At 42.9% G+C, this 14,230-nt stretch overlaps 1 protein-coding gene across 1 annotated transcript in view; it reads right to left on the bottom strand.

Moving 5' to 3' along the window:
- The window catches only part of CEP85L (centrosomal protein 85 like), a 110,944-nt gene extending 104,491 nt beyond the window's left edge, over positions 1 to 6,453 (bottom strand). The window contains exon 1 of the mRNA XM_051792158.1: positions 6,203 to 6,453. Within this exon, the coding sequence (XP_051648118.1) occupies positions 6,203 to 6,251 (49 nt within the window). The 5' untranslated portion in view covers positions 6,252 to 6,453. The remainder of the gene's footprint in view (positions 1 to 6,202) is intronic.
- Positions 6,454 to 14,230: the final 7,777 nt, after the last annotated feature.

Genomic DNA, 14,230 nt, shown 5'->3' with positions numbered 1-14,230 from the left:
CTCGCTGCAAGGTTGAACAAGTGCTACAGTGGGCACATGGGATGCAATAAGGATACATGAGTGGAGGTACACAGAAAGGTGGGAGCAACTATGCACTAGATTATCTTACCTGTAAAATAAAATCATGCCCTGCAATCCACCCAGATACATCCCTTCAGGAAAAAGAAGCAGTTTACCTGCCACATTTTCCCACATTTCAGGGACTATCACATCTTAAAAGAAGAGAGAAAAAAATTCTCTAAACTCGACCTTCTTTTATTTGTGTTAGTTCCTCCTTTCACAGATGGGCCAGCTGAATCTCAAAAAACAGCAAATATCCCTGTGGAATGAGGAACAGAAAGATGCAGTGTCATTTATGGCATGGCTGGCTGCAGAAAAATAGGTCACTTGAGCGTGGCTGTGCAATCAATAGGATGTTTATGCCCAGGCAACCAAGCCAGATGCTGTGGAGCGGAGAGCCCAGGGAAAGCTCGCATTGCATCCCCAGGGGCAATTCCACAGGTCTCAGCAGTTTCAGGAAACACAAGGGATGATATGTCAGGACTAAGACACTTGTGAGCATATTTACATGAGCTATTCCCTGCTGCATGTTCTCCTCCTCTTCTCCAGCCATCCACCTCTGTGCTTCTGCAGCTGATCTGAGTTTCCCACTTACCACATTCAGTATCTCCTCATCTTGCCCTAGACAGCAAGAAACTTCATGTCTGCCTACAGCAGACACCAGAACCTTGTTATACTTCAGTACACCTTCCCACACCTTCCCCCAGTGTTGGTAGGAATAAACTTCATGACACTATATATAGTATTATTCGAGGTCTACTGAAAGAAATAGCAAAACACAATGACTTCTTTCTGAAGAAATTTTATGGGGGTTGCAGGTGCCCACACGCTGGTTGGGGCTGCAGGGCAGCCTCTGTGAGGAGTGTCCAGAGCTGCGCCAGGTTGGACACAGCTGGTTGCAGCCAGCTCCAAGCCACCCACTTCAGGGCACTGCTCAACCCAACAAACACGACAGCAACACTTTGGAGAAAGCATTTGTTAAGAAAGAGCAAAACACAGTCCAGAAGCAATGAGTGAGTGTGGAAAAACTGCAAGGAAACAGCCCTGCGAGCCCAGAGGCGAGAGCAGGAGGGGAGGAGGAGAAGCAGGAGCTCCAAGCACCTGCACAGAGATTCCCTGTAAGGCCCTACAGAGATCAGGCTGGCGCAAGGCAATAGCACAAGGAAAGAGCATGAAGAGGAGCTGACATGGACTGACGCCATGGTCAAGTCCACTTGCCAGTACTGTCACAGAAAAAAACCAATCTCTCTGTCTTCTCAATTCACAAGCTTTTCCACCCTGTTTTCTCTCCTGTCTCGCTGAGCAAGGGGAGTGGGAAGCGGCTGGGTGAATGTCTGGCAGCCAGCCATGGCTAACCCACGGCAGAAGCCAGTGAGAAAGCCACTTTTTGAATTACACAGTGAATACACTTGAATGTGTTTTAAAGCTAATCACAACCACAATCAGACTGTCTCATTGTCAGTGTACAACTTCAAGATGTATTTGGGCATCTGAGAGGCTACTGACAACTACAACCAAGTCAGCACTTTTTCAGCCAAAGAACAACCAGCATGGGAATTGAAAATCAGTTTAGCTCTCCAACTGTTAAACCACAGACAAGTTGTATGATAGAAACAAGCATCCAAAGAGTACAGAAGGCAGAGCAGGTGACACTGAACAAGTGTAGGACTATCTCTCTTCTTAGGTAACTTGTCTACAGTGAACAAACTTTGCTTCCAACAATGGCAGATGGCCACCTCTGGACACAACCTCAAGTCATGCAATTTAGGAGACTTCCAGCTGTTCTTACCACCATGTACTCTTACTGTATTTGGCAAGTGCTCCATACCTTGAAACACATGGGTTCTTTAACAGCTATTAAATGTCCAACTAAAATCTTAGCATAAATAATTTTCAACTGTAAGAATCAATATTTGGTGGGCATAAATCCTAGATATTCTTTTGAAAAGCTACAGATGCTCTTATCCTACTAGAACTTCCTTCATCACCACCTCCTAGGGCAGATGTGATGGCTCAGGCTGCTTTTTACTATATCCTTATTCTGTACAACCATTTAAAATGAATGCATTCTTCTCAAAATCATTACATTAATTACTACTTCTTTTAATTAAAGTTTCAAAAGCACAGAATTACCACAAACACAGGTCTATTATTCAGTGAGTAAATGTTTAACATACAAGAGATCAGAAAAACTGCTAAGCCCCAAGACCAACACTATAATATACCCTCACATCCATCTCTCTTCTCGTGCCCAGCAGTTAAGACATACATGTTCTGCATGCACTAAAAGAGTAGATGCTACATCCATAAAAGTGAATTGCCTGGAGGGAGGAAAAAACAAAGGCATTGTTTTTGAAGGGAAGTAAGTAGCTCCTGTTCACCATCACTCAAACACAGAATGTCATTTGACCTCACAGTGATCTGTGAAAGACAGCAGAGGCCATTCTAGCAGCAGGAACACAACATTTTTAAGCTCAGGTGATCAATCTTTACAATGCACCATATGCAAACGTATATATACGCTCATAACTGGTAACCAATTTGAAGTCTACACGTGGACTAACTCACCATTTATTGCTTTGCCTAGCCCATAAAGATAAACCTGCCTTCTCAAGATATTCCAAGAGCTGTCACATCCCCAGCTGCAGGTCTCCAATAGCAGACTAAGAAAACTTGTTACAGAAACAAACCCACTGGATTTCTGTCCCTTCCCCCACCTCACATAATGAAAACAAGTGTCATCAGCTGCACCCTCCCCATGCCAGCTGTTAGGAAGCTGCCTGTGAAGCCCATGGGTACCCCAGGAAGGTAGTGCTCCACAAACTGTTGTGACCTTATTGCTGTTGACATTTTGCTTGTGACACCATTAAATAATCTTTCAGATCCACGTGTGTCATGCTGCCAATAAGGCTCAAGTACAAGAACGCAGGGCAAACCACACAGCCAGGGCTCCAGAGGCAGAGGGGGGCAGGCTACTATTTTTAGGGAGTATCAATAATATCTTTTTGATGTCCATTATTATCAATAGAAAATACTGGACAGTGGAGAGAAGCCTGACTAGAGGTGGCACAGTTTACTGAAAGTAATAAATACTTGTAATTTCATTTTAAAGTGTGCTGGTTTCACTTTCCACAGGCATCTGTTGGACGCACATGGCCTAACTGAATGACTGCATGCCCCAGAGGTAAAACACATCTAGATGAACACTTTCATAGTCTTAAAAGAGCTATTAACCAAGTGTGCATTTCAAAGGCTGGTCTAGATTAATAAGAAAATGGATTAAAATGCTGCATGCCCTTCACTGCAGTTATTTAAATTCCTGCAGCACATGGCAAACTGTTGTCTTTATAGAGGTATAAGCGTTTCATAAACAGTTACATGTGTACAAGAAGACTGAAAGACTAGGTCAATCATATACGTTCCAAAAATAGCAATTTAATTTTTCAGGACAGGCACTGAGACTGTAAGAAGCTGAATTTATTTCGCACGGGCAGCAAACTTTGTCTTTAAATTCACTGATTAAAAAAGAAGCACCTATCTAAAAAAAATTCTAGCGGGATGCAAACAAGACAGCACACTTGTTTTCAAAGAATGCACTCCCATTGAACCAAAAAGCAGGAACAATATGCAAATTAGAAAAGAGAATAAAACTGAAGGCCACAAATGAAATATGCCCCAAGAAGTGTCCTTGCCTGTTACATTTTAAGATAACCAGAATTAATTTGCATCTATTACTGAAAAACTGGTAATTCCCCTGTGTAAATAGAATACTTCAGTAAGCACCTAGCTTTGTAAGTGAACTGTAAGATTTTCAACAAAACTAAGACTTCTAAATACATATATCTATAGATAACTAGAGTACAACTAGCAAAACAGAACACTTTTCACTATTAAATACAGTTTAATAAGAGTTATCAAGTTACTGTTATGCTCCCAGATCAATCGGAATCTATAGCAAGTAGTTGCCATTAAAGAATTAAACATATCTTGACAGAAGAAAAATTCCTTCAGCTTAAAAATAAGTACTTAAACTTCTGCTTCCTCGTAGGATGCTCCTGTTCTGCTACAAAATACTTTTCCCATGGACAGCTTCCTTGGAAAAAAAAAAAAAATCTAACATGGCAATAACAGGATCTTAGTAGCTGTCATCCCTTCAATAAATACCTGCATAGAGCTAATTAACTTCCACTGCTTTAGACAGATTACAAACCTTGCAAAAGAGCTTCTCGACTCTTTTCCAGTAAGAGAGATGAAGGAGGCGACTCCTATGCTGGAAATTATAGTGCACAGATGATATCTCAAGGTTAAACCTTCACCTACTTGCTTTCTAATTAATCACTACTTTCTGTTAATCTTATCTCAAATTAGATGTTTTTCTACCAGTTTTGCTGCCTTACACTTCTAGTGCTTACAGATAAACATGTATTAAATACTCTGGGTTAATACAAGTTCAAAAGGAATGAGGGGACTGGGGAGGAGGGAAAAACAACATAGAAAATTTGTTCTTGAATCTTAAAGACCATTCTGACAAACGTGCAAAAGTAAAACATTCATCCAATAATTCACCAATCAGAATTGCTGACAAATTCAACACAGTATTAAAACACTTCATTTGACCCCAAACAAAAGGAAAGACACTGTACCAAGAGGCACAATCTAAAGTTTTCTGAAACTAATGGAAAACAAACATCAGCAACCTTTGCAACAGTCTGAAGTTAGTGTCAGAGTACGCTTGTGACATAACCTTTTAATATTCCTGCCCTAAACACAAATAATCAAGAACTGAAACACTCTAAATTCCTGCAGTTTCCATCAAATTAACTGAAATCTCTGCACCTACTGTTCAGAATATCCACTATCTTTGCAAGCTGTAGCACAAAGATAATGTAATTCCATTCTTTTACAGGAAGCACTGAATAATTAAAAAAACCAAAAAAGCTTCAACAAGGTGAACGTGTTATACACAGAAATTAATAACTTAATCACAGTACAGAAAAAAGGAACAATGTCTTCTTTCACCTTCTAGGGATGAACATTAGCCTACTTGTAGAGATTCGGGCAGCTGCTGAGAACGTCTTAGCAGCTCTTGTATTTGCAAGAAAAACCCTGTCAGTCGAAAGCAAAACAATCCCGCTATTTACATATGTCAAGTAACCATATACACATTATACAGTCATGTTTTGCAATCCCAACATTAAAACATAAACCCAAACTTCCAAAGCAAAAAAATTACTCCAACAGCACTACTTTGCACTTGCAATGGCAGAGCCAAATCACAGACCTCCACTGTGATCAATTGCTTCAATAAATCAAAACATGACAAAATATTTGCAGAAGCTCTGCCAGAAGGTGATACAGTTGGTAGTATTTCCAAACCCTGAAAAGAGCATCCAAAAGAGCCAGCACCTTGCCTCACCTGCCCAAAAGTAATGTTCACACGGCTCTAAAGCCAATTCACCAGTTTTCCTCCTCCAGTTTGACAGCCTTGACGGGGGGGGGGGAAGTCAGCCCATCGCTCACAGATAGGTGTCTCTCCTGGAACAACCTAACTCCAAGCACTAACCTATCAACGCATCCCTGCCAACCCGCAGGAACTAGGCTCTAATTAATCCAGAGACAGCGAAGTGGTGGGGGAAAAAAAGGCAAAATAGGACTCGACCCATTTGTTGCGGTCTAAATTTAAAGCGAAAAAGCATCAAGAGAAGCACGCTTCCAGTCTCTGCCTTAGGGTATACTAACAAACCGGGGAGGGAAACGAAAGCCCGAAACATGGAAACGGATTATGTAGGTTAAGCTCAGCTTTTACCATCCGCTGCAAGGTCCAGCTAAGGCAGCGCCGAGCCCCCGGCCGGCCCGATGCCGCTGACGCCTAATCGGCCTCTCCACCGGGCCGGCCCCGCACCCTCTCCGGGCGCCACGTCCCCCCTCTGGGAGCCGGGTGTGGGGAAGGGGCCGCGCCGCTTCCCGCCCGCAGTGGGGAGGGAGACATTTCCTCAGGCGTTCCCGTGGGGACCCGGGAGGGAGCCGGCCGGGCCGGGCCGGGCCGGGGGAGGGGAAGCGGCGCGGGGCCCATGTGCCTCCCCCCGGCCCTGGCCCCGGCGCCAGCCCCATTCCTTCCCCTTCCCTCCTCAGCGCTCCTTACCCGCCTTGTAGCCGCGCAAGCCGGGCTGGGGGTGCAGCCCGCCCCACATGGTGCCGCGCCGGGCCGGGCCGGGCCGGGGGACCGCCGCTCTCGGGCGGGCGGGCGGCGCGGAGGGGCGGCGGAGGCGGCCGCTCCCGCTGCCCGGGGAGCTCAGCGGGGCGCTGCCGCCGCGGCGGGAGCTGCTGCCCGCCCCAGAGGCGCCGCGGCCATGGTGCCGGCACTGCCGAGGGCCGTGGGACCTCGCCGCCCCCTCGTAGGAGACAAAACTTGCTCTATTGCGCTGCCGCTGCCGCCTCCTGCCTCTCTAGCGCTGGGAGCGGGGCGGAGACAGGGGCGGGAACGTCGCAGATGCTGCTGCGGCTGCCGCTGCTTCGGGGGCGCCCGCTTACATAACCCGGCCCGTGGGGCGAGCGGCGGCGAGGGGCTGCGGCGGGGGGCGAGTCCGACCGGCCCAGCCCCGCACAGCCCGCAACATCCCGCCCGCCCGCCCGGGCCCCAGAGCCCTCTGCCGGGGCCGCAGAGGAGGTTCGGGGGCTCCCGTTGGGCTCGGGCTTCTTTGCTCGCTCCCTCGTCCGCCCGCGGGACCCGCGCGTCCCGCCCGCTCGGGAAGGGCCGGTGGGCAGCGGCGTGTGGCTGTCACCGGGCAAGGCGCCGAACTGACAGCGCTCGGCGTGGTGCGAAGGCAGTCGGTAAAGGAGGGTGAAACGCCTGACTCCAGAGTGGCGGCATTGGAAATACCCAAGGCCACTACTCGCGGATTTTATACTAAGTAGAGTTCATAATAAAATCACAATTTTCCTCTACTTTTTTTTGTTTTAGTAAGAAATCGAAGCGGAAATAAAGAAGAATGGTAACATTCGTTTGAGCGATCAGTTCCCCCAAAAGCATCATAAAAGTTGAAGCCACGGGACTGGGAACATAACGCTCCTGTCAGCAATAATTCAAACCCGGTAAAAGGCCCCCTCCAGCCCCAAGCTGCTTTGAGTCTGCTCCAAACACTTCAAGAGATATTTGGGCAATAGCAACCTTCGTGTTACTGTTGCTTGCGTCTGCCAGCCCAGTGTCCCCATTGTAAACTACCTTCTGAACAAGTGTTAAGCAGTCTCCATCATCAGATAAAAACATAAAGAGGAGGAGAAAACACTCAAACAGCTTCTAACTTCAGCATAACTATCCCAAAATTACAAAGCCCGCCACCACCAAGAAAAGCAATGCTTCAGACAGCATTGCAGAGTATGATGGGCATGACAGCTTGGGGAGGTGAGGTGAAACACGAGCAGTTCTGTATTCACGTGGAAACATTCACAATCAATAAATAAAATTGTGTTCAAACAGTTCCTGCTGACCCAATGCATTTTTAATTAGTAGCTGATGATTACAGAATAGCTTTTATCTCTTTGGAAAGTTATATGTTATATTTCTGCATAAGTCATGTTTTATTTATGCCTAGCTTGGTATTCATAACGTAAAAGAGAGACCTCAGAAGTACTGAGGTAGAAATGCTGCATGTTGTTATTTCTTCCTGTTTCTTGTCTGTATAAAGCCTGTATGCACTCACTGAAGACCTGACATGATGTGCATTCCTCACCAGCTTGTTTTAGCTACAGAGTGTAACTGTCCGTGGGTGTTTTGTAGGTAGAGTTGTAGAAACAAGGTCTTTAAAAAGTTAGCAAATATTGAATAAAAAAAACAAATACTAAAACTGCAGGAGATCCTGTCAAAACTTTCAGAGTGTAGCCTGAAGTCCTCTGAATGATAAAAGATCAGACACATTTTCAAGAACCCACAAACATTGACTTACAGCAGAACACCAATGCAGGAAACTAAATAATTGTTGATAACACCTTAATGAAATTGTCCAACCTTTCAATCCTGAAGCCAGCTTCAATATTGAAGAATGTTTGCAAGAGAGACTATAGTAGATAAACATGACTATAAGAAGGAAGAATAAAAGCTAAAGTATCTAGCAAAACACTCAAGACCAAGAAACATGTAAACAGCTTAGTTCAAGACCTCTTTAAAGGACTTGTCTGCATGTAATATTTGTTGCATACTATTTTGTTGGATAAGCTTGAATACTTAGCATATTTACAGGAGGATGCAGTGAGCTATAAGGAAGCTGAATATCAAGAAAGGGAAGGCGTCTAGCTACAGGCAAGAAGAAAAACTGCCTCAGGGCTGCTGAGCTCTGGAGTTTGTGATGCTGTCCTGTAATGCAGTTGCAGGAACCCAGAGCCTTATCATGACTGCAGAATGCTGCATGCCTGGAAAAGGTGTGATAACTGTTCTTCTATCCCCTAAAAAGTGTCACTGCAGTGTTTTTATGTACTTTGGTATTGCCGTTCATGGAAGGCTTACAGTTTCCTATTTGTCTCCTGTCTACTTGTGAACAACACCACAGAGGAAAAAAAGAACAGATGAAAAGGCCAAGATGAGGGTAGCAGGACACAACCAGGCAGTCTGGCTGAATCACCTCCAACTGCAGGGCTGTGTCTTCCAAGGTGCCCCTGCTGGGGCATCTGTGCTTTGACGGTGCTACTGCTCAGAGCAGAAAGGAAAAAAACATGCTTGAATGCAAGCAGTAAGATAACAGAACCTGAGACGCATCTATCATTTTGATTGGATTTTAAGTTATTTTTATAGAAACTGAATGTAATTAGTAAAGCTTTTTCACCGCAAATAATATCAGTGTATCTGTCTGGAAACTAGGCCAAATTGAAGCCAGTAGTTTTACTCTATAAATAAGTTTTAGCTTGTTAATACCTAATTCTCTATCCAGCAATGTTTTGCGTCTGCAGTCTGCTTGTGTACATAGTTCTAGACCAGGTGGAGTATTTGCTTTAGATTTTCCAAAACCTCTTGAAGAAGTGGCTTGGACCTCCTGCAAAGATGAGCTTGTGCTATTTAATGCTGCTGAAGCAAGGCTCTACTTTCACGTGGATCTCAACCTGGCAGTGCAGCAGGCCCTGAGGACATCCCAAGTCCTTCTTCTTGACAAGTCTCTGTTGTCCCACCTACAAGGCTCAGCCATGCAGAGGTGGTGGGTAGTACTGGCTCTGGTCCTTAGTCCTCACTCATGTCTTAGTCCTTCTATGCCTAAGGGAGCGTACCCATCCCAAGGTGACTTGCATTAGAATAGAATCATGGAATCCTTACGGTTGGAAAAGACCTCTAAGATCATCGAGTCCGACTGTTAAGCTTATCACATTTTACATCTCTTGAGTTGGATAAGAATTAGGAGCATAACAATCTGTGTTCCAGTGCTGCCTCACTCAAGAGGGTATACAGGTCTCAGTACTCATGGAAAACAGCAGCATGGTATAAGGGAAAACTCATGTAACCTTACACATGATCAAGGGTAAGTGGAAACAGCCTGCATCCCTGGATAACTATTGTGAAATCTGATGCTCCAGACAATGAATGGACTCTATTTTTTATTGTCTGAAAAGCCTTCTCCCCACCTCTTTTTTTCTGACACAAGCTCCACCTTCTTGGCAGAATGAAACAAAAACGACAATAGAAGATAAGAGCTCGAAATGGAATTAGGCTGAAGCATAACTGCGAAAACAGCATTTTTTTTATTAAAGCCAGAAATAAGTTCAATGTTTACTCTAAGCACTTGCTTTCACATTTAATAGAATTAAAAGATTATTAAAAAAGCCTGAATGCTAAATACCTAAACATTGTTCTAAGCGAATGCAGACCATTTCTCCTATCTAATTAAGACATCAAGCATGTGTGCATTCTATCAAAAAGCGAGAGTGGTATTTCTGCAAGCACATCTATATTGTAAATTACTTTGAAATTAAAATCACAATTTTTCAATTATTGAGTTGCTTCACTAAGTACAGAAATCCTTTTCCTCCACCCACAAGTTTTTCAGCTGAACACTGAGTCCTAGCAAAGTCTTATCAGCCTTTAAGAAGCCTTAGAGCAATTCCTCCTGTTTTCCAAAAAAATAACCGCAAGACTGTATTGGGTGGCACTATAATTAAGAACAGATTAATGTACCAAATAAACTGCACATCTGCTGGTAGGGGCAGGTTGGCCTACAAAAGACTGAAATGTTTCACTCAAAGTACATGGTGTGCACTGTGCAGCATTAACAATAAACTGTGTCACCTAATATCTGCAAAGCAGGCATCATGGAAAAACAGTGTACACAATGTTTTTATTTTTGCCTTTTCTACAAGCAAATGGGAGTGAGCATCTTTCACAAAGGAGCACAAGTTGATACTGATTTGAATCTGCTTTGTACCTCACTTTCACTAACAGCTTACACCGTGATAGAGGATCAAACCAAGAAGCTTGTTGTTACCATAACTGTGATTTATTACCAGCCTCCTGAAATATCAGTCTTCTTAATGTTTCAGGTTTCAGAATCAGATTTTCACCTGAGAAATTCTTTACATCTTTGCTAAAAGACCCTTTGGAGTCCAAAATTTTACACTTTTGTGTGTGTGTGTGTGATATGAATTTAAAATAAGTCTAAGAGATCTAAATCAACTTTGCGTCATCAACTCTGATAATGCAGGAAGAAGAATATATGCAGGGGTGGGACCCAGAGGAGATGGAGAGAATATGTAAAATACTACAGGCCAGAGGCAGGCCTTCTACTCCCAGGCTTCCAGGGTTGCTTCCTATAAAGTTTAAGCGCTTGTACCAGAGCAGCCAGTGAGCCTCCTCCCCTGTCCTCACCAGGGCATATCCAGCTTCCTTGCAATACATTATGCTTTCATAAAACAAAAATATTTTTTTAAAATTGTTTCTCCTACTCTCATTGCATGACTTTTTTAGAGTTTCTCCAGTTCACTTGTTCTTGAGCCCACTTGTCCCCTTCACTTTCTGTGAACACACTGTCTCATTTTAGGAACACTGATCATCTTTTCCGCAATAGTTCTAATACAAAATGAGTTAGCTAGCTGTAAATCCTCTTGAGAGAGAGGGCTGAGACCTCCTGGTGATATTTTACATCTATTATGATCCTGAAATATTTGATGAAGGCCATATTTGGGACCTGTTGTAGTCTAGAAGCTTCATTGCAATAATGAATAAGAAATGATGATGTATCAATAGTATTGGTAATATTCTTTGGTATTTTTAAGAGAGAAAGACCAACAAAATGAATAAAATGGAGGCATGAAATAAGTGTGCTACCAGTCATCAGATGAGGCAGGCACAATTCAGTTTCACAATGGCTGTACTAAAACCTTTTCAATTTGGCATTATGAAAACACTGAACTTTTTGTATTTGCTTTTCTGTGTTAAAACAGAAGAAGCCTCAGCAGTGCTTCAGTTCAGGTTTTCAATCCAACTGCCACTGACAGTGCTCAAGTTTTTATAGTTGGCATTTTACTTCAAGGCAGACTTGTTTTACTCTGTATTATACAGAGACAAGTGAGTACAGAAGGATAAAGCATTGGATGATATTGTTACACAATAATTTGCAGATTTTTTTTTAAGCTTCTTCATGTATGTTAAACTCCACCCCAAATGTGAAGTAACTGCTGTATCAGAAACACAAAGCAACATTTAGCCTGACCTGTTTAAACCTTCCTGCTTCAAAGGTTAATCAAAAAGCACCCCCTTGTATGCAGTCACTGAAACAAAGGATCAGATCGTGCAGTCACATTCCCTGGTCCTTCTCCACCTTGGCACAGAAGGGAATAAATCCTGTTCTCCTTTTGCAACAAACATCCCTGATGAATTATATAACTTTAGAGAAATCAGAATTTTAAATTGCAAGTAACTGTTACAGGAAATCCAAAGACACTACAGCACAGCCAGTTAGGATGCAACATTGTATGAATACTAGAATATGGAAATTTCTTCCAAGTAGCCATCATTATCTGCTTATAGCCTGAACTATGCAGTTTGTTTACTCCGAGTCAGAAATACAAGCTATAAACATTACCAGTCAGAAAATTATCTGGTCATTCATGTTTAAGCCAAACCCAATATTGCTGCAAAGGGATGAAATTTCAGTAAAGTCAATGGAGTTATGCCAGCGCTCAGTTTAGTCAGCTCAGTGCTGTCATATGCACATATGTAAAAGTCAGATGGAAAAATTTATTTCATGCTTTAACCATAAATACGATAACTTCATGAAGCTCCCCACCCCATTTTTTCCTCCATTGATTTTTATTCTACAAAAATCACTGACATTGATTCTACAATAATTCACTACTAACACAATACAATAATTCTCTATACACATTATACTATATTAATGTATCAGTATTACTTTGTTTTCTCTCAGCAGTGAGAAGTCTGTGCCTAAAATGACAGGGTGTTTTATGCTGGTAGAATAAAATCCAGTTTCACGGAGCACTTTTATACCCACCAAGCACACGCCCTGCAAACATCTCAGAACCAGCCCGCTCCCAGCAGCCATTGGCCGGGACACTGCTGGGAACTGGAGAGCGTGCAGGACAGGCAGCAATAGAAAACACTCTGATTTTGATATCCCTGGCTCTGCTAAGCCTAATTTGCTTATATCTTGTGCCTTGTATCCTTCTCACAATAAACTAAGAAATATATACATTAGCACACACATTTTTAGACAGACCCTGTTCACCCAAGAAGGTAGAAAATGACTGAAATGCACCAAGTGAACTGTACTAGTTTTTACTGACCACAGTGCTCATCAGCTTTGTTTGATGGGACCTCAGGGTTCCTATGTGACATACATACGAATCCACCACAGTATCTGAGTCTGTTTTGCTTTTGACTTAAAATTAAAACACAGACGAGAGTGTTTATTAAAAGTAACTTTGCAGCTCTGGCTCGGCTGTAAGATTGTTCTACTTTTAACACATTACTTGAGTGACCAAATTGATCTGGGAGGCGTTTTAATAAACATGTAACCTGATCTTTGGTCACAAAGAAAACAAGAAAGCAAGTTTCTAAGTGAGCATGTAACTTTAAATGTACATAAGTAAAAGAAGCATAGAAGTTTAAGTATTGTTGCTTTAATTGCTGGGGACTGTGCCACTCATTTAGGAATCCTGTGGTTTAAGAATTGCACATCATGTAGTGCATTGGTGTCCCGTTCTAATACTGTGAATATCTGGTTAAATCTATGAAAATGAAATTGAAGAATCATATTTCCAATTTTCTGGTCAATGCAGTACAGTATGACACAAATATGCTCTATACTTTGACCATTTAGTTCTTGGTGTTCCTGTCTTCTGAGCCAAGCATCAGAAGGTCAACCCAGATCATAGGAATATCCCCCTGGCTTCTGAAGGAAAAATTGTCATCTGTTCACAAGGTAAAGGAGCTTGAAGGACCTAAACAAAATACATTAGTAGAAGAGATAAATAGCTTAACTAAAAATTTGGAACTGGCTGCATCCTTATAAAACAACATTATGTACAAGCTCCCAATGTGAAAATTACAAAGAACGAAAAATATACTGAAAGAGGAGATGACAAGCAGTGCAGGAAGCTAAAGTGGAGGGCAACAAAAATGTATTAAGAAAGTGCAAGAGGTGGTCATACACAAGACTTCCATCTGTACACTACTCCAACGAATGCTCTGTGAAGCCATTTCATCCATGGAAGTCCTTGTTCAATGACACCACCCACCACATGTTAAGGGAATAACCCCCCGTGTGGTGACTGCCAGAGCCCGACAGCGCTCCCTACAGCCACCACAGAGCACTGCAGGCTCTGCCCCTCCAGTGATCCAACAGCGCCCCTGCCAACCGGGATTAGAACCGCGCTGAAGACAGAGAAGTACTCAGACTGGTTTTTTTTGAAGGGGACTTTTGGGTACAGGACTATTGTCTAGTTGTTTTTGTGTTCTGTTACTGTATTTTGCCAACATACATATATATTTTAATAAAGGGTTGTTATTTCTTCCTTTTTTTCCATACCCCCTTGATTGGAGCCCCTTAATTTTGGATTTACAATTGCTGAGAGAGAGGAGTTTGGTCTATCTCATGACTCATCTGCCTTAGCAAACATTCCAGTCTCTTCAAACGGAGACAGTCCTTGAGCTTATACATTTCAATTTAAGTAAACC

This window comes from Manacus candei, unplaced genomic scaffold, assembly GCF_025592945.1.
Source record: "Manacus candei isolate 608988 ecotype Guabito, Panama unplaced genomic scaffold, ASM2559294v1 h1tg000034l, whole genome shotgun sequence".
NCBI lineage: Eukaryota > Metazoa > Chordata > Aves > Passeriformes > Pipridae > Manacus > Manacus candei.
This window is presented reverse-complemented; position numbering and strand designations above follow the sequence as displayed.